Below are 20,950 nucleotides of genomic sequence, written 5' to 3' on the forward strand. Positions count from 1 at the left end.
TAAAGTCAAATCAGAAAGTTCCACTTTTGCCCAACTTTTAAAATGTTTGTTAATTTACCTACAGAGCAACATTTGAATACCAAAATATTTGTTTGTATTAATTAAAACAATTAGAAAAAACAAAACAACCTTACTTTCCAAGGGCAAAACATTCCAGTTTTACAGATGAATCCTTTGCAGCTTGCATAGTTTCAGGAAAACGCACTTCAATCTTTGGTTCATATTCCCCCATCACACCTGTTAAATACCAAAAGAGCTAGCAGCATTTCTAAAGAACAAAGATTTTCTATGAAGCAAATACTTTAGTTATCAAAATTTGATTGTTCTGTCCTTTGGTCAACAATCTTTTTCTATACTGATGATGAATGATGGAGAGCATCACTTCATGATGCTGTTTAAGAACTTAGTTCATTCCTCTCTCCCCTAAAAAAGAAATACTTAAGATATACCAAAATATCAGAATAAATGCATACCAAATTTCCCTGTATTCCACAAGAACATATTAAAAATAAAATAAATTATTTTACAAAATAAAAATACTTCCTTTTTTGGAACTTAATCACTCTAAACATTTGAAGAGGCTGTGGTTGAAAAGACAGAGTTCTACTTCATTCAAATAAATTGGTAAATTTTATTTTTTCTATTTCTTTGATGTGATATTTCTTGAATGACTACTTTTAGAAGAGATTTTTTTTTTTTAGTATTATGTATGATGCTTTTGCATATTTTTATCATGAATATATTGAAAAGAATAGAGGAGATGGAATAATGAAGGGATTAAGAAGAGAAGTTAAGAAAGTAGGTAGATGGGGAGAAAAAAGGCCAATATGATAGTTTCTATGCACATCACTGGCTTAGGAGTTCTTGTGATCATGAACCGAGCACTCACTGAAGGAGAGAAATTGGACTTACAGTGGTTGATGAATTCTAAATTAAGACCATGCAAATATATTTGAATAGTTAGTGATTATAAAAGCTCTGTCATAAGAACTCCCTGTTTGGAGCTAATTCCATGATTCTGTTAGCCATCCTTAAATTATATTCCTGCCTTTCTTGAACTTAGGAGAAAAACTCTATGGACGTACTACACTTCAAGTTCAGAATCTGATCATAAAACGCTTCAACAGATATTTCCATCTTTACATTTACCACTGTGAATATTTAATTAAAGAATCAACTAGAGGATTTTTCTACTTTGATGACTTTCTTAGGTTTTCTAGCTCTAACTCTTGTACCAGCTATGGCTTGAGTAAACTCCAAAATCATCAGAGACCAATCTAAACTATGTTCCTTGGAGAAATATAATTAGTATGAATTTTGTGTTTCATTTTTCTTTGGAATGCTCATTATTAATGTTGACTTGATTTACTTTCCTTGGATGTGAATTGTTTTCCTGCTTTGCCAACTAGGGGAAAAAAGGGTGAACAAAAGAGACAAATATGGAAAAGAAAGTGGCGTTAAAGAAAAGCTGTATCATATATTCATTGAAAATATATTCGATTAATGAATCATTTTGTCAGCACTCACACATTCACACACACATGATTACTCTCCCAAACATTTTTTCCTTTTTTAATAAAATATTTCTTAAGCAAAGAAAGGCTCTATTTCAGATCCAGAGATGAAGTGGCATAGCATTCTCAGAATCATCTATACTATATACCATGTGGATTAATTATATAGTTTTCTATTATTTTTGACAATATGTAATTTTCATCATATTTGTGAATTAAACCTCAAATCCTAGATATTATGGCTCCACTGAAACAGATGAAAGCAGAAAGCTCTACAGATCTCTCCAAGTTTCAAAATCCACCGACAAAAGTTATCCCTAAGAAAACTCATCATCTTACCATCAGTGCGCTGTACCAATGGAGTGGGTGGTCCTTGAACACTTTTCTGGGCTTCTTTGTTTGTTATGAAGCAGGTGTAGTTGCCAACATCTGACGGCTCCACTTTGGCAATGTACAAGTTCCCTGTCTCTTGTGATACAAACCTTCTGTTGTCCTCTTGAACATATAAGGGGTTATCATTGAAAGTCCATGCATAGGATAAATCTGGAAACAGAACAAAATAAGTCTTATCCTTACTGTATTCATTTTTATCTGAAAGTTTTGTGCCCTACTTCTCCATAAATAGAATACAACTATGCCCCTGTTTGTCCAGTTTGTGCCTGTCGTTCTGATGTAATTGCTTTATTTCTTTATAGTTAAGTATTTCGCAATTTGGATGATATGGTTTTCCTGTCCATCACTGGCTTTGTGTAGTTAGAGATGTGATGGTGAGATGTCAAGGGAACAAGTGGATGAATTTATTAAGAAAAATTATATGATATAAAATATTATGGGCTCAAAGTGTACACTGAATTTCTGCATCAGTGCTCTTGTTAAAGCTGTGCTTCTCAATATGCAATCGGAAGGATGCCCATATTAATCATTTTTGGGGTGCTTGCTAAACATTTTACTTCAAGATATAAGTTCAGGGACCCTACCACTTGGAGTCATTCATTCAGTTACTACACAATTTCTGAACATCTCTTTTTGTGACCGTTTTTGGACTTAGAACACATTAAAGCAAAACCTGTGCCTTATAAAACTCGACCTAGTAAACTGATCACAACTAGTGAGGATAATCGCAATGTGGGCTGACATGTGCTTTGGCAGAAGCATCGCTGGAGCCCAGATGAGGAGCCTAGGATGATCTGTGGTCAGAAAAGTCTTCTGAGAAGAATTCTGTGCTCAAACTAGCAGGGTGAATGGGAGCTATCCAGGCAACAGATAGCAAACATTGCTCAGAGAACAAAAGCTTGAAGATGAAAGAGAGCTTATCATTTTTGCTGAACACCAGTCAACCTCTGGAAATCTTATATACAAATATGAATATGAATATATGTAAGCATATATAACTGGTGTAATTATCATGCTATAAAATGCACAAATCCTAGGTATTCAGTTCAGTTAATTGTAACAGTCTAAGCACTATGAAATCACCAGCCTAAAATAAATTATGGAACATTCCCATCTTTAGAAACTTTATTACGTCCTTATCTGTCAACCTCTACTGTTGTAACAACTACCAGATTTCTATCATGATAAGTTATTGAATTTCATAAAAACAGAATCAAACAGAATGCACTTCTTTTTGAACTTTTATATTGGAATATAGTTGCTTAACAATGTTGTGTTAATTGGAAATGTACAGTAGAGTGATTCAGTTATCAATTTTTCCCTCATGTAGGTTATTTCAGAGTATTGAACAGAGTTACCTGTGCTATATGGTAGGTCTTTGTCGATTATTTTAAATATAGCAGTGTGTACATATCAGTCTCCAACTCCCAATGTACTATTTTGTGTCTGGTTTGTTTAATGTATCTTAATGTTCCCCTATGTAGTTATGACTGTCAGTACTTTTCTTTCTATTACTGAATGGAATTCCATTTTTGTGAATATACCACAATCTGTTTGGCTGCTTTCTTGTTGAAGATTGAATTGTTTCAATTAGAATTGTTTCCATTTGGGGACCATTAAATTGGATTGGCCAAAAAGTTCATTTGGGTTTTTCCATATGATGCTATGGAAAGACCTCAATGACATTTTTGGCCAATCCAATGCATTAGGTTCAAATAAACATTATTTTCTAAGACTGTCTGTGGACATTTTCACCTTTCTTTGTTAAATCACTAGATGTGAACTACAGTGTAGATGCATGTTTTACTTAAAAAAAAAAACTACAAAAGAATTTTCCAGTTATACTAGTTGATATCTCTATCTGCAATATATGAGAGTTAGAATTGGTCTACATCTCTGCAAAAATTATGTGTTGTCATTTTTTAAATTCTATCTAGATATTGTTGAGCATGGGAGTTGCAGGTGGCACTAGTGGTAAAGAATCTGCCTGCCAATGCAGGAGATGCCAGAGATGCGGGTTCGATCCCTGAGTCAGGAAGATCCCCTGGAGGAGGACATGGCAAGCCACTCCAGCATTCTTGCCTGGAGAATTCCATGGGCAGAGGAGGCTGGTGGGCCACAGTCCATGGGGTCACAAAGAATCAGAAACGACTGAAGTGACTTAGCCAGCATGCAACACTAAAGCAAAGGAACATAGTCTCATGTATTAAGGTTTCATAAATGTGGTACTAATAAAAAGGTTAAGAAATTGTATGTATTGTGAAAACTAGATACAAATGAACTTATATCAAGGAAAGTGGAAGAACATACTGGTTCAAAAATGACCCCCTCCCCAAATATGTGGAAGATATAGGTGTTGGGGGTGAAAAGGGGAAATATACTAGTGATGGTTAAAATGGCTTCAACCGTAGATGAACTTGGACATCACACATTCAGAAATCACAGCTCGCAGGAGAACAGTTAAGGCAACTGGGAATCTCTCATCCAGACAGAGGTTACAGTTCATGTTTGTCATCTGTACTTATGTTAAAACTAGTGGAGAAGCAAGACATGGCAGAGACAAAAAAAAAAAAAAAAAAGAAAGCTAATTATTTCTATAATGTTCTATCAGCCCTCTCCAGATAGAAGCAGACTACCTGAAACATTCTTCACTAATTGAACTGATTCAAAATTCTCTAGAGGCATGATGAAGCAATATGAATTGAAAGCTATTTTGACCTTAAATCTGATCCATATACAAAAACTCTTGAGAAAATGCATGCGTGCTCTGTTGTTTTAGTCGTGTCTGGCTCTTTGTGACCCTATAGACTATAACCTGCCAGGCTCCTCTGTCCGTGGGATTCTCCAGGCAAGAATACTGGAGTGGGTCGCCATGACCTCTTCCCGGGGTTCTTCCTGACCCAGGAATTGAACCCATATCTCCTTAGTCTCCTGTATTTCCTGCACTGCAGGTGGATTCTTTACTCACTGAGCCACCTGGGAAGTCCCTTGAGAAAGTGGGAATGTGTGAATTTTGGCATCTTTATCATCCCTTTCAAACCAAGACAAAAAAGATCAAGTATTAACAATATACTTAGGGAACCAGATTTTTTTTTAAAGAATGAAAGAAAAGAAGATAGAAAGGAGACAGAAGAAAATAATGAGTTTACAAAAAACAGACTAAATTAAATCACATTATATTTTAAATTATATATTATATATGCAATGTATTAAATTCTGACAGCAATTCATAAATGACTTCACTAAGAATAAATTCATCTGAATAGCCAGAACTCTGGTATCATTCTCAGGAATGAAGAAGATATGAGTGAAATATACAACAAAGAGGATGAACAGCAACAAAAATGCCACTTAAGCATGAAACATAAAAATTCACAAAGTGTCGTTAAGCCTGTAAAACTACTGCTCAGGAAGAAAAGTGATCTAAGACATGTTATTACATGAAAAGTACATTGTAAATAAAAATGTTTGGTGTGATCTCACAAAAAATTATGCATTTACATGCATGAGAACTTATGTGTGTGTGTGTATTTCTGCAAATTTTTCAATTTAAAAATCTAGGAATGTATACAGCGGCTTTCTCAAGGGAATGGAAAGGAATATAGAAGACTTTCACTCTCTCTATAATTTGTGCCTCCCATATTTGATTATTTAATTATTATGTACTATTTGTGTAAATGGGAAAAATAAACAACAGGATTAATAATGTACCAGGAAAGCTAAACACAAGAATGGGTTATCATTTACAAAAAAAAAAAAAGATTGATAGTATTATTCTTTTAATGTCCTTTATTCTTACTCTGGACTATTCAGACTGGAGTATTATGTTTTATTCAGAGCACATTAGGAAACATGTTAAGGTGCAAATAGCTAATCCTACCCTAGCAATTTGATTTATTAATATCTGAGTGAAGTACCATGGAATCTGTATTTTCAACAGCCTATAAATGTCTTGAGGTTGAATTGTAATATTATGTTCAGAGTACCCATGATTGAGAGGGACCTGAAAAATCTCAAGTATATTGAGATAGGTAGCCAAAATGTAGCCAAGCCCAGAAGTTAATACACCGAAGAAAATGGTAAGAACTTAGATTTTGACCCTGGAGGGCGGAAGTGGAGAAAAATAACTGAGTTGTTTTCATAGGTCAAATGGCTATGACATTCACAAAGGGTTAAAAAAAAAAAAGCTCTCTCCACTGATGTCCAGAAGGCTAAAGTAGGACTTGTGGCTGCTGGACGTTACAGTATGCTGTTTGACTACATTAAGATACCGTGAAGATCAGTCCAAACTTTAGAGCTATTCCAGCAGAAGACTTCAATGATAGTAAGTTTTCTGTTATTAAAGATGACCAAACAGAGAATGGATGAGAATTGCTTGAGGTGTTGCAAAAGAAGTTTATTTTTGCAGTGAATGGGAAGCTAAACCCATGTCTCTCTGAATGGTCTACTCCACTCTCAACATTCCTTTGAGTTTTCTGAGTCTATGCTTTTAGGTCAACTGTGCATAAATAAGTCACTTAAAAAAAATATGTTTTGACATTCTTGTCCTGTTCCCAGGTATTGAATCTTTGTGTTTTTTTGTTTGTTTTTTTTCCCCTTGGCAAGTCCCTACTAGGGTCTTTTATCATTTCATATGGGCTCTTGTGTCTGAGTTTCTTTACTGATGTCCTTTGCTACTTCACTTCTAAGCCTGTTGCTCTGTCTTCACCAGAGAGATGCTCAAAGGGTTTTGTTTGAAACTGGAGAGCCACCTAGATAGTACATTTTTTTCAGTATAAAGAGGAGGAGAAAATGTAGTTCAGGTTTCCCTGTTGTCAGTGACTCTTCATCTTTTGAACCTTCTGTGAAATAAAGACAAATCTTGAGCAAATTCCCAGGGCTGTTCAGCTTAGGTATCTTTAATCGATGCCTCTGTGGGAAGAGGAATAAGTTCTAGCCCTCTGAAATCCAAAGCAACTCCTTTCGCTTAACAGAAATTACACATTGCCACTGGTGCTCAGGAAATCTTTGTATACTTTCACCCTATAATCTTGGGGCCAGAGACTATAATTTTCATCTCTCCCTAGGTGAATTCATTTTTACCTTACTACTAAAGCTTTCTGATCTGTTCCTACATGTAGTGTATCCTTCTTCAATAGTGGGATATTTAGAAGCTACTTGAAGAATGTGTTCAGAAATAAGGAAGATGACATAAGGAATAATTTTGAAAAAATAGAAGCACTTTTGTTTCATACTTGTTTCATCACTCCTACAATTTGTTTTGTGAGGTTAATTGGCTATTGCAAATATGCCTGCTATATAGGGAAGGATACTGGAGCTAGGGGTATAAATGTAATCTTCCAAAATTATGCTGTTAACATGCAAAAAGAGGCAGAACTTGACTCTTGGTCCTTCTAATGTCTAATTCTTCTTTCTTGCCATCAGACTTCCAAAAACCTCAGCATATCTGAGCCTAGTCACATCTAGGCCTGTTATTCCTCACATTCCCTCCCCTATCATACTGCCTATCCTGGGTTCAATTTCCTCAGAATCTTACAGAATAAATGATTAACCTGCTATTCTAAATTACTCCAACAAGCTTATAGCTACTATTAGCAGGGAAGAGAACACACTTGTAAACCTGTAGTAAGTAATTCTCCTCTCTATGAAGGTCTCTCTGGAGCAGAGATTTTAAAACTTCATTGTGCATCACAATCACCTGGAGGACTTGGTAAACCATGAACTGAGTTTCTCATTCATTAGGTCTGAGGAGGGGCCAGAAAATTGGCATTGTTAACAGATTCCCAGGGGGTGTTGATAGTGAGGGAATTTTCTTTGAAAATCATTGCTGTTAATGGTAAAACTCTGTCTTCTCTGGAAGATCTCACTAGGGAAGGTTTGATAGAATGGTGGTCACGTTGTATATTTGCCTTCAGGTGGTGTGTAGGAATTTGGAGAAGAGTGTGTTCCTCAACTCACAGATTCATGGCATGTCTGGAATGGTAGGGACCTGAAATTTCTTCCAGCCCAACCCCCTCATTTTACAGGCAAATAAGCAGAAAGGAAGATGACAGTACCTCTGAGACTAGAATCCAGGTGTCCTTGTGTACCCTTCTGTGAACTGGTGAAGACGCAAAGTTGCAAGCTCTTCCTGTCACTATTGTTTTTCATCCTGCCCTGCTCCTTTCTCCCCACTGGCTGCCTTTTCCCATTCATCCAAACAGCCAGCCTGCAATGGGGGCTTTTATCTTTTTTTTTTTTTTCCGTCATCAGCCACTGCTGTGCTTAATTTGTATATTTTTTAATGGGAAAAGAAGAAAAATACCTTGCAAATTGGAAGTTTAAAATCCTTCCCATTTGGCTTTTCTTAATTAAATGTATAATTCATGAGCCACTTAAGTTGAAATCGCTGAATTTTTAAATATTTTCTCCACCATCTATGACATTTATCTGTTATTAATGATTGTGATGTATTTTCCCTGTGATGATTCAGCAGGAACATTAGAACTGAATGATAATTGGTCTTCCCTGAGCCATTGTTTGTAGTTTCACACTGACACCATCCTCTATAATTTTATTATTATTAGAAATGGAAGATCTGCAGTAAGCAATTGAAGACTATCTGCTGCTCTGCCAAGCATACAAAAAATCCTATTTTCCCCAGAGCCTGATTATGTTTTGACATCTTTTATAGCCCTATATCTTGTACTCTGATATTGAAAATACAAACACAAAGATAAATGCAAGTATACCCATTATGTGGGATGTAATTTTTATTAGAGGGGAAGCATCTCATGGGAAAGAAACTTGCAAAAATAAACACTGACACTGAGAACTTCTTCTGGCACTGTAAAAGGGTCTCAAAATTGGTAGCATTTTCTTGAGGTAGAAAATAAATGAGCAGAATAAAGAATCTGAAGCACAGTGCTCAGATTTAGTGGATAAATCCGCCCTTTGGAATATTCCAGTATGAGTGTACTTTACTGCAAACGTTGTGTAGTGCTCCAGGGTTAAATGTGACTGGCTCTTAGGTGGTAAATCATGGTTATGCTAGCTCAGCGGTAAAGACCTAATCCAAGAAGAATAATTTCTTTTCTGGGTTGAAGTCATTGATATTGGTGCTGAGCAAGTTTATGATGCAAGCCAGAAAACTGCCCTGACACCCTTATAATCACTCCTATTTGAGTTCCCATTTGTTCCACAATTACTGCTTGACCACCTAGACTTTATTAGATGCCTTTAGATTTACAACACCTCCTGTTTGGAATCACGGAGATGATTGCCTTTGTGCCCTACAAACAACCACTAAGTAAAGGCCCTCTGAGTTTCTATGATTTGTTGTTGTTGTTTAGTCGCTCAGTCATGTCCAACTCTTTCATTTTCAACTCTTTCTTTTTTACAGTGATTCCATGGACTGTAGCCTGCCAGGCTCCTCTGTCCATGAGATTTTCCAGGCAAGAATATTGGAGTGGGTTGCCATTCTCTTCTCCAGGACAGACAGCCACTAAGTAAAGGCCCTCTGAGTTCCTATGGTTACTAGCTCCCAACGAATTCTAGGACAGTTTCGGTACTGGTAAATCCTTCCTGAAGAAGGAATGAAAACCCAGGCAACTCTGAGTAAACCTCAAGGTATGATCCAATTCTAAGGAAGCCAGGGTCAGTCATAGGGCAAAATACAGAAGGACTAGACTTCTTTCCTCCTCAGTGTCCATCCTCCATGGGTGAGCTTAAAATAGTGAAAATAAGACATGGGCAACACCAGTGGATCTCCACCAGAGGTGAGTTTGACCATCTAGGGATATTTGTCAATGTCTAGAGCCATTTTCTCATTCTCACAAGTGGAGAGGGAATGTTACTGGCACCAAGTGTGTACAGGCCAAGGATGCCATTAATGTCTTAACAATGCACAGGACAAGCCGTGTGAAAAGAAATATCTTGTCCTAAGCTGTCAATAGTGCTGATATTGAGAAACTCTGGGTTAAACAAGTGGCAATAGACTATATTTGGCCACCTGATGTGAAGAGCTGACTCATTTGAAAAGACCCTGATGCTAGGAAAGATTGAAGGCAGGAAGAGAAGGGGACAGCAGAGGATGAGATGGTTGGATGGCATCACTGACTCAGTGGAGATGCGTTTGAGTAGACTCTGGGAGTTGGTGATGGACAGGGAGGCCTGGCGTGCTGTGGTCCATGGATGGGGTCACGAAGAGTCAGACACAACTGAGCAACTGAACTGAATTGAACTAAATAGGCTGTAACATCGGAGTTCTGTTCAATGTGCTGAAAAGTAAGGAAAATGTTTTTCCTGGGAGTGAATGAGATTCTGAATATGGATATGGAGCATGAAATCTAGAGAAATATACTCTAAGATGTTGGCCTACATGGAATGGAAGGGCCATAGTCTTGCCAGTTCTGATACTGTATACCTCTGTGGATGATATTCACATATTCTCCAGTAGAGATTAGAATACTTCCTATATCCTTATGTACTTTATTTAGCAATTATTAAGTGTCTGTTGTGGTCAGTTATGCCAGACGAAATTAGGCAGGAGAAAAACTGCAGTAGTATTTAGATACAATCCTTTGAATTCCAGACACATGATCTTGGACAAGTTAGCACTAACCTGTTAACACAGTTACTCTATTTTAAATTGGAGAAATTTTTCTTGAAAGTATTACACGAGTTGGGGTATACCAAAGGCTGAACTGAGCTCTCAGTGTATGAAAGTGAAATTATTAGTCACTCAGTCTTGTCCAGCTTTATGTGACCTCAGGGACTGTAAGCCTGCCAGGCTTCTCTCTCATGTAATTCTCAAGGCAAGAATACTGGAGGGGGCAGCTATTCCTTCTCCAGGGAATCTTCATGACCCTGGGATCAAACCTGGGTCATTTGCATTGCAGGCAGATTCTTTACTGTCTGAACCACCAGGGAAGCCCGAACTCCCAGTGTATAGCAGACACTCATACATTTCCATCTGTGTGGTGTTAAATACTATTTACGTAAGATAGCTTCTAAATGTAGTTCTTCAGATCAGACCTTTCTCCCTACACTTATCAGTTCAGCTGCCTAGTGGAAGTTTTTGGTCTGAAGTTAGACATGTGAAAGTTAACATGTCTTAAAACAAACCCCTGATTTCCCTCACCCCAAAACCTGCTCCCCCTTTATTGACCTTATCCCTTACATGGAACTTCATTCTTCCCACTGCTCAGTTTGGAGTTATATTTTACACATCTCTTTGTCTTAAAATCTGCATTTAATCTTTCAGGAAGTTATTGCAGCTATACCCTCTAAATTTATCCTGAATATGGCTTCTTATCCACCTGTCCACCGCTCTCATCCTGGCTTGAGTCACTGTTAACTCTAACCTGAATCATTGTGATCACTTTTTAAGTGGTTATATGCTTACTATCATGTAGTGCATTTTAATCTACTCAAAGGAAAATCCAAAGGCTGCAAAACACCTTGAAAGTAGCGCTTACACCTTCATCTACTCTCCGTTTGCTCACCTTTCTTCGTCCACACAAGTCTCATTGCTGTTCTTCCATCATGTCAGACGCAGTCCTGCCGCAGGACCTTTGTGCGTGATGTTCCTACTTCCAAACCCTTTTCTCCATGTCTCACTCATTCCTCTAGTTCTTCTCTCAAATGTCAGTGAAGGCTTCTTTGACCTCTTAGTTGACATCAGCAACACCCATTCACTCGCTATGCTCTTTGTTTTTCTCCCAAGCTTCTATCATCATTGGCCATACTTACATTTTTTTTTTTTTATAATTTTTACCGTAAGATTCATGGAGTGAAGGACTTTGTTACTTTGTTCTCCACCATATCCCTAAAGCTCAGTAAAATGAGTGGCCCTTAGTAAGTACATAATAAATATTCATTGAGTGAATATATGATAGAAGTTCAATAATAATGGTTATTATCACTATTATTATTATGCCAACAGGAAACTGTTGGGCCTATTTACCTAAAAATTTTATCCATTCAAGCAACATTCACAAAGAATATTGCCACTGCCAGTTTGATCTACCTATATACCATTGTGATATACTCAGAAATAGCAAAAACAAAAACAAACAAACAAAACCTAATTGGTAGGAAGAGGATATGAAAATTTAGCATGTTTTCTCAATATGATTGTCCTTTTTATTCTCTAACACAATTTTGAGACTTTGCTGAGAATGATTTTCAATTTAGTTTGAATCGTCAATATTTTTGTTGACACAAATACAAATGCTGGGCTCAAACAATAGTGTTATCTTTCTACTACAGACATAGATGCTCCTAACTACTGGCATAAATCCAATTGTTCAACAAACCTAAAAGTTGTATCTGAGGAGAGAATGGAACATTTCCTCTAAAACAAATTTTAAACCTATGATTTTTATGAGCCCATGATTGAGAGTTTTATATCCAGAAAATAAAGAGAAAGAATGTTGCTTTACTTTCAATATGGTAAAACTGCTATTTCACAGTGAAGGTGATTTTAATTATTTTAGACAACATGCATCATTTCTATACCCTGTCATTTTTAAACAAAATTTCATGTGAGGCCAGGCTCATTCACTGCACTCATGAAGATCTATTCACTGCTTATTTTCAGATTCATCCAATAGCTTTTACTTCAAGAGTTTTATGTTCCTTTTAAAAATTCAGAGGCAACTCCATTTTTAGTCCTGTTGCAAATTGACTTGTGCAGAATCTTTGTTATAGGTGATGAAGGATGTTAACAAAACCTCACCCTTGAGCTGAGTGAGATCTCAAGGTGCAGAGACCTTTCTGCATAGCAGTTCAAAGGCCATCCAAAGCTGTGACCCCTTCCCCCATGTGAATAAGTAAAATAAACGTTATATTGCCATTTTTTGTCACATGAACCTGTGTTTCTGGAAATGACCTTAGAATTCTCTAAAGACATCGTGGAGGAAAGAAAAGTGTTTTATTTAGTTGACTATCCAAATTTTAGTTCTGCCAAAAACCAAGAAGCTAAGTAGGAGAACTGTATTTTTCTGAGGTGTATATCCAAATTAAGGATAAAACATATAACAGATAATGGAAGGGACTGTTAAATATTGTGTGAAGATAAATGAAGTCGTAGACTACCAGCGAGAGAGTTTAAGAGAAAGGAAAATGAGGTCTAATGGGGAAGGAAATGTTGCAATTCAGTGTGTTCTTTCCACCACACCTTCATTATAACTTACATTTCTCTGAAGTATTTTGAAGTCATATTTTAGGAGGGTGGAAAGGAGGAATGAGTCTGTCTCTACTGGCATATATTCAGTCACATTCAAGGAGCTTATCTCTGCTAAGGAAGTACAATTATGGAAGAAAATACACTTCTTTTCACAGAATAGAGCAAATGGTTCCTGTTGTGTTTCCAAAAATCACATTTCTAAGAAATACAGCAGTCGTGCCAATTTTGTGTTCTGGTATTATTGCCTAGGTTTCTCCTCTTTTCCACTGTGGGTACCTTTCTCCTAAAATAAACTTTGTCTGTAAATCCTCCCTTCCTAGATCTGCATTTGTTGTTGCCTTAAAAATTGTGTAGGAAACATCCATAAGAGTGTCTACTCAGATCTCCTGTGGTTTATTTGAAAGAAAGGACATCCATATAACAGGACTGCTTCAGTTTGGTTTATGCTGATTATTCTACTATTTCATTGAGTCGTGACCAATTATTTTCATGGGAAATCCATTTACACACTTTTTTTGTTTGTTTGTTTGGGTCCTGGAGCTATTCTTTGTTGGGTAGATTTCTAGTGTTCAGCCTAGTTGATACTTCTCTTACTCTCCCAAAGTTATTTTTTTTTAAGAAACAATATGTAAAGCAGACTGAAATATATTTGACAGGCCTTATTAAGAAAAAAATTGCAAGTTTTTTGTGAACACACTAGAGAGAAAGCATGAAGAATTCAGGATGTTCTGATATCACATTTAATATGATTTTTCACTTGTTACTGAACACCTTGAGGGATTCACTGCTGTGGACTAGGTACATAGACCATACATACCAGGTACACATACAAAAGCAACAGAACCAAATTTTTCAAAAAATGATATGAGAATTTCAGCTCTTATGGCCTTCTATAACTATGGAGTTTGTAGCAGCTTTCTTTATGAGAAGCTTTATTAATATTTACAGCAAGTCTTTGCTATTCACATACTGAGTATAAAAATAAATTTGGCCTTGCCAACATTTGCCCCATCTGGCCCTGCTGACTCTGTCTGTCCCAGTTGGGATACTTCTAGGGTGTGTCTTTATAACTGCTAGGTGTGCAGGCAAATATGGAGCCTTTAGAGAGATGGAAATAAAGGAAGGAAAGTGAATTGTGGCTGACAGAATTCTAAAATAACCCCCATTGACCCTTACCCACCATCTGAGTATGATGGGATTTATGAGTATGGTGAAAACTCACTTCCATGTTTATGCTAGAATAGATGGCACAGTTGACTTGAAAAAGTGGCTTTATCTTTGATGGTGCTGGCCTATTCAGATGAGCCCTTCCTGGGAATGGATAAGGCTAGAGAGATTTGAAGTATTACAGGGAACTGATGCAAAGGAGATTCTCTGTTGCTAGTTTTGAAAATGTAGAGACATGTGGCAAGAAGCGTGGGCAGCTTCTATAAGATGAGAGTGGCCCTTGACAGCTGGCCAGAAAAGACTTGGGGACCTTAGGCCTACAACAAGGAAATGAACTTACCCAACCACCGGAATGAGCTTAGAATTACATATACATATAATCCAAGGAAAATTACAGACAAAGTTAGACCATGTCTGTTTGTAGAGTTGGCCCACTTTCAACTAGCTGTCCACTGATGCAATTTAAAGCTTATCTGACAAATACATTTCTTTTCTTTATTGAGGTTTTTCTTTGCACAATTCACCCTCACCAAAAGGTGAGGAATAAAGAAGAAGAAGAATGAATTGTTTTAATGACGTAGTTAAAGACACTCTCAGGGCTTTTAGCAAACTTGGAGGTATAAGATTCTTGAAACTAATATATAAATAACTTGAGGTTGAAGAATTAACCACGGAGTCTATCCACTGGCAATTCTTGAAGTCAGAAAGTTCTGGGCTGGAATCTTGTCTTTATTTACTAACTGAAAACTGATTTACTTAGTCTGAGTCTCAACTTTCTTATTTTAAAGTTATTATTCTTAATTATTGAAATAGTGGGAATAAGAAAATAAATGGAAAACCTTATAGTGCTTGCTGAGGGTAACAACTCAACAACTGGTAGTTATTATTGCCATTATTAATATTTAATGAATCAATTACTCTATTAATACTTTAATGAATTAGTAATTCTTTGCATGATTAGAGCAAATGGTGTCAATATTCCCCTCAGTTTTGGTCTGAGAGAGATATGAAAGAAAAAAGAATGGTGTTCCAGCTTTCCTGCCATTGTAGATATGAGAAAGCCATGGCTCTTAGAAGAAAATCCTTATAATACCTGGATGAAGTCAATATTGATAAACACCTTTGGAATCTGGCTAGAGCATTGTATATTGCATAACAGAATTTGGTATCAGTCAAATTTGTCATAATTTGCATGCAACAGGTACTCATTATTCAGTTAGACTTAATTTCAGGTAGGTTTTGTATATCTGTGAGTTAATTTCATGACATTAAACAGGTACTGTTATAATGAAAGCTTTACATGCTTTAAAAGTTTGATGCATGAGGCAGGAATTTCAGGGCTGGTGCACTGGGATGACCCTGAGGGATGGGATGGGGAGGGAGGTGGGAGGGAGGGTCAGGATGGGGAACACATGTACATCCATGGCTGATTCATGTGAATGTGTGACAAAAACCATCACAATATTGTAAAGTAATTAGCATCCAATTAAAATTTTTAAAAAAGAAAAAAGAAATCAACATATACTTCTTCATTGGTAGGTGACAAGGTGACCAGGGAAAGCTTCTCATACTTTACTGCCTTTTTAAAATATATGACATTCATTTAGAAATATTTTACATGTCTGCTGTTCCTATTTAGAGTAAACAAAGTTGAAACTAGTCTATGATTCTGTCAAGTCTCTTTGACCAATGTCGGAGTATAAAATGGCATAGACCGACAGTACAAACAAACACAATTTGCATGTTTTGTCTTAAATTATGGTACTGGAAAATAACCTTTCTATTGTTAAAAAATGGGGCCCCTGGTGGCTCAGATGGTAAAGAGTCTGCCTGCAGCGCGGGAGACCCAGGTTCTATCTCTGTGTCGGGAAGATCCCCTGGAGAAGGGAATGGCAACCCACTCCAGTATTCTTGCCTGGAGAATCCAATGGATGGAGGAGCCTGGCAGACTACAGTCCATTGGGTCGCAAAGAATTGGACACGACCCAGCAACTTCACATCCACTTCTTTTTTAATTGTTAAAAAATAAGCATTATCAAATTTTTGCGGGCTCTGGAATGATATCATTTTATCAGGTAACATTGAAAGTATTGTAACTCTTCCCTAATGCTAGTGATCAAAGTGAAATACCACTCTGTAATAATATTGAATAAAAATATTGCTAACTTCCAATTAGGGTTTTTTTCTTTCTTTTTGTATTAACATTTCACAAGATTGTATGAAACTGAAAGTAATGGCAAAAAGAACTTCAAGTTTTTAAAGGATCATAAATAATATTTGTTTTAATATTAGAAGAAAAGTTCTTTTCACTTATTTCTTAAAATTTGTACATCTGTTTCCAAAAATCCTCCTATTCTAAAGTGGAAATCAATTATAAGAGACATTGATGGTTAGGATCTATCCAGGGTCTGGGACCCAGACTGCATGGATTTGAGTATGGCTTCCTGCTTACAAGATTCATGACATTGGACCATTTACTTACCCTTCCTGTATCTTACTGTTCTCATTCATAAAAAAAGAAACATCATAGTATCTCCCTCGACTAGTAGTTCTACAGATTTAAAAATCTAATACATATAAAGTATTTATGTCTGTACTGTGTAAGTACTTGCTATTATTATTAAACTAACTATAACATTACTTCAAAAAACTAAGATCATATAATCTGGACCCATCACTTCATGGCAAATAGATAGGGAAACAATAGAAACAGTGACATACTTTATTTTCATATGGTAATTTGGGGCTCCAAAATCACTGCTGATTGTGACTGCAGCCATGAAATTAAAAGACGCTTGTTCCTTGGAAGAAAAGCTATGACCAACCTAGACAGCATATTAAAAAGCAGAGACATCACTTTTCCAACAAAGGTCTGTCTAGTCAAAACTATGATTTTTCCAGTAGTCATGTATGGATGTGAGGGTTGGACTAGAAAGCTGAGCACTGAAGAATTGATGCTTTCGAACTGTGGTGTTGGAAAAAACTCTTGAGAGTCCCTTGACTGCAAGGAAATCCAACTAGTCCATCCTAAAGGAAATCAGTCTTGAATATTCATTGGAAGGACTGATGCTAAAGCAAAACTCCAATATTTTGGCCACCTAATGTGAAGAACTGACTCCTTGGAAAAGACCCTGATGCTGGGAAAAATTGAAGGCAGGAGGAGAAGAGGAGGACAGAGAATGAAATGGTTGGTTGGTATCACTGACCTGATGGACATGAGTTTAAGCAGGCCTCGGGAGTTGGTGATGGACAGGGAAGCCTGGTGTGCTACAGTCCATGGGGTCGCAAAGAGTCAGACATGACTAATGACTTTCACTTTCCCTTTCATAACATAGTGTGATATCGGATTGTACTAACTGAAATGACTTTATGGATATTTTTACACTGACTTCCTCCAGGATCATAGTTGGCTGAGAATCTACCAAATTGTACCAAACCATCCAGATTTTAAGAAATTGCAGCCCCAGTGGGGTGAGAATCAGTGGGTGTTTTAGATCCCTGGCAACTGGGTAGTTCACCGGTTAATCCAGATTCTTCCAAAGCAGAGAATAGCCTTTACTGCTTGCTTTTCACCATTGCCAGGAGATAATCTGATTTGGTGTCCTGTAACATTCTCTTTCAATTAAAGGGGCAACTTTCCTCTTCCAATAGTTAACATGAGGTTTCCAGAACAACTGTTGGAATTTGCTTCTCCGTGAAACCCAATAATAAAAATAAAATGACAATCCTGGCTTTCTTTTTAAAATAAAATACTAGCCATTAAATTAACTGGTTTACATTCATTAACTCGGGCTTCCCTGGTGGCTCAGATGGTAAAAGCGTCTGCCTGCAATGCGGGAGACCCGGGTTCAATCCCTGGGTCAGGAAGAACCCCTGGAGGAGGAAATGGCAACCCACTCCAGTACTCTTGCCTGGAAAATTTCATGGACGGAGGAGCCTGCTGGGCCATAGTCCATGGGGTCACAAAGAGTCGGACATGACTGAGCAACTTCACTTTTCACACTTTCATTAGCTCATTTAGCACTCATGACTGAACTATAGTATAGGCATCAGTTCGTAATTCTACATTACAGCTGAGGAAATTGAGCCTAAAAAGGTTAAACAAATCGTTCTTTGTCATGTAGGGTGAACTCAGATTACAGCTGTGATCACTTCACTGCAAAGCCCCAACGCTCACACATGCGTGCAGGGCCATACTGTCTCTCTTTAAGGACGTATCTGTTGAGTGAGTGATTGAATACATGTTTTTAAAAAAGATTTGGATTAGGACTTGATGCAGCAGGATGAGCCAGAAAAACTTTCATAGTCCCTTAGATTTGATGGAGGGCTACCACTGGCACTAAGGACTCCTGTGCCTACTTTATTCCCCGAGTGGCTGAATTAATGGTGTGACCCAAAGTAACCATACCTCCAAAGTGTGGGGGTGGACCGCAGAGAAGCACCACACCCTGACCTTCTCGGACGGACACTGTGCTTCTTGTTTTGGTTTCAAAGTCTTCGATATCTTGAAAAACAGAAAAGCAAGTTTAGAACTAATTGTTTTGCAGAACAAAATTTTAAGAAGAAAAAATTGGCAACAGCAATGAATACTCACACTTGTCTGACCAAAAGATTTAGTTGATAATCAATCAATGTACACTGGTTATACCTCTCAAAATTTTGTCTTTCCTTTTTTTATTTTAATACAACTATGCAGAATATATGATAAAGACATTTATTAACATAACTCACTATTTGTTTTAATCTCCCAGGCAGCCTGAAGCTCAACAGGAAATCTTTTAAACACAGCACATATTTACTTTTCCTGCCCAAGGAAGGCATGATTTAAAAGAGGTATGTGGCAAGTTTGCTGCTGTCTTCTAGCATTTTAGATTAATGGTAACCATTTTGATATGGGGATGAAGCCTGTGAGAGCTTAGCTTGGAATGTTGTGAAGGAAAGAATTATATGTGACTGAACCAACAAGAAAAAAGGTAAATCTTCTTATTTCTCTTGATCTACTCCTTCACAAAGCAGCTTCATGGTCCTACTTGGAGTGTTGTAATTTCCTACAACACCGAAGAATCATAGACATTCAGTGTTGGAAGAGAGTTTACTAACTGTCTTGTTAAGCTATCCATCTGAGTTATAAATCATTCAACATTCCTAGAAAATGGTCACCCAACCTCTAGAAAAGGCTAAACTGTATAACTTGTCTGAACCTTAGTTTCTTTGCCTGGAAAATCACTTGTATTCATTCATTCATTCAGTCAGTCAGTCAGTGTTTTAACGAATTTGTGTTGAATACCCTCTAAAAGATAGGAAGAGTATTAAGGGTAAAGGATGTATTAGTAAATAAAGCAGACATAGACTTTGCGCTGACTATATTCACTAATGGTAAAAGTAGAAGACCAATTACAAAACATATATATAGATATATATACACGTACATATAAATATGATTTACATGTTGTAATAATTGTTGTAGAGACTGCTAATTGTCTACCAAAATCTACTGCCGTTTCTTTCACACAGTAATAGGTTTATAGGTTTATAGAATACTACACTTTTCTAACCAAAGGTACTTTTCCCAGACATCTTTTGCAGCTGAACAGAAAAAGTAGAAACTCACATTTTGTGAACTTTCACCTATTATGTTTGAGAGGAAATATCCAAAAAATTTGTTGTTCTCCATCTACACACCCAGTGTTAACACCATCTAGATGGCCAATGGCATGAGAAATATAATTGTATTTCTCACACTCTTTATCTCTCCAAGTATTATTTCCCAAATGAGTGTTCTTTTTGTATACTTTGCTTCCTGCTAATGAATGACAATTTAAAAAAGTAAATCACTAGACCTGATAGGTAAATTTCATATATATAGTGAAGGACATGTGTAAGATGGCAGAGTAGAAGGATGTGCACTCATCTGCTGTGAGAACTCCAAAACTACAACTCACTCTTGAACAACCATCGACTGGAAAATGTTGAATGCCACCAAAGAAAGATAGCCCATGTCCAAGGGCAAAGGAGAAGCCTCTGCAAGATGGTAGGAGGGATGAAATCACATTTAGAATCAAACCCCTTTCCCACCAGAGATGCTCAGAGGGCTCAAACTAACCTTGTGGGCACCAGAACCCAGAGACCCCCATAGAGACTGAGCCAGAACTGTGGCAAAACAAGTGGAAGTGATGGAATTCCAGTTGAGCTATTTCAAATTCTAAAAGATGATGCTGTGAAAGTGCTGCACTCAATATGACAGCAAATTTGAAAAACTCAGCAGGGGCCACAGGACTGGGAAAGGTCAGTTTTCATTCTAGTCCCAAAGAAAGGCAATGCTAAAGAATGTTCAGACTACTGCACAATTATAATCATCTCATATGCTAGTAAAGTAATGCTCAAAATTTTCCAAGCCAGGCTTCAACAGTATGTGAACTGTGAACTTCCAGATATTCAAGCTGGATTTAGAAAAGGCAGAGGAACCAGAGATAAAATTGCCAATATCCATAGGATCATTGAAAAAGCAAGAGAGTTCCAGGAAAACATCTACTTCTTCTTTATTGACTATGCCAAAGCCTTTGACTGTGTGGATCACAACAAACTGTGGAAAATTCTTCAAGAGATGGGAATATCAGACCACCTGACCTGCCTCCTGAGAAATCTGTATGCAGGTCAAGAAGCAGCAGTTAGAACTTGACATGGAGCAACAGTCTGATTCCGAATA

The 20,950-nt window shown here is 37.1% G+C and overlaps 1 protein-coding gene across 1 annotated transcript in view; it reads right to left on the reverse strand.

Moving 5' to 3' along the window:
- CNTN6 (contactin 6) overlaps positions 1-20,950 on the reverse strand; it is a 161,955-nt gene that overhangs the window by 105,664 nt on the left and 35,341 nt on the right. Inside the window, 3 exon segments of the mRNA XM_065935281.1 lie at positions 135-237; positions 1,854-2,057; positions 18,653-18,748. Of these exon segments, the coding sequence (XP_065791353.1) occupies positions 135-237; positions 1,854-2,057; positions 18,653-18,748 (403 nt within the window).

The sequence above is a fragment of the Muntiacus reevesi genome, chromosome 4, assembly GCF_963930625.1.
Source record: "Muntiacus reevesi chromosome 4, mMunRee1.1, whole genome shotgun sequence".
Taxonomy (NCBI): Eukaryota; Metazoa; Chordata; class Mammalia; order Artiodactyla; family Cervidae; genus Muntiacus; species Muntiacus reevesi.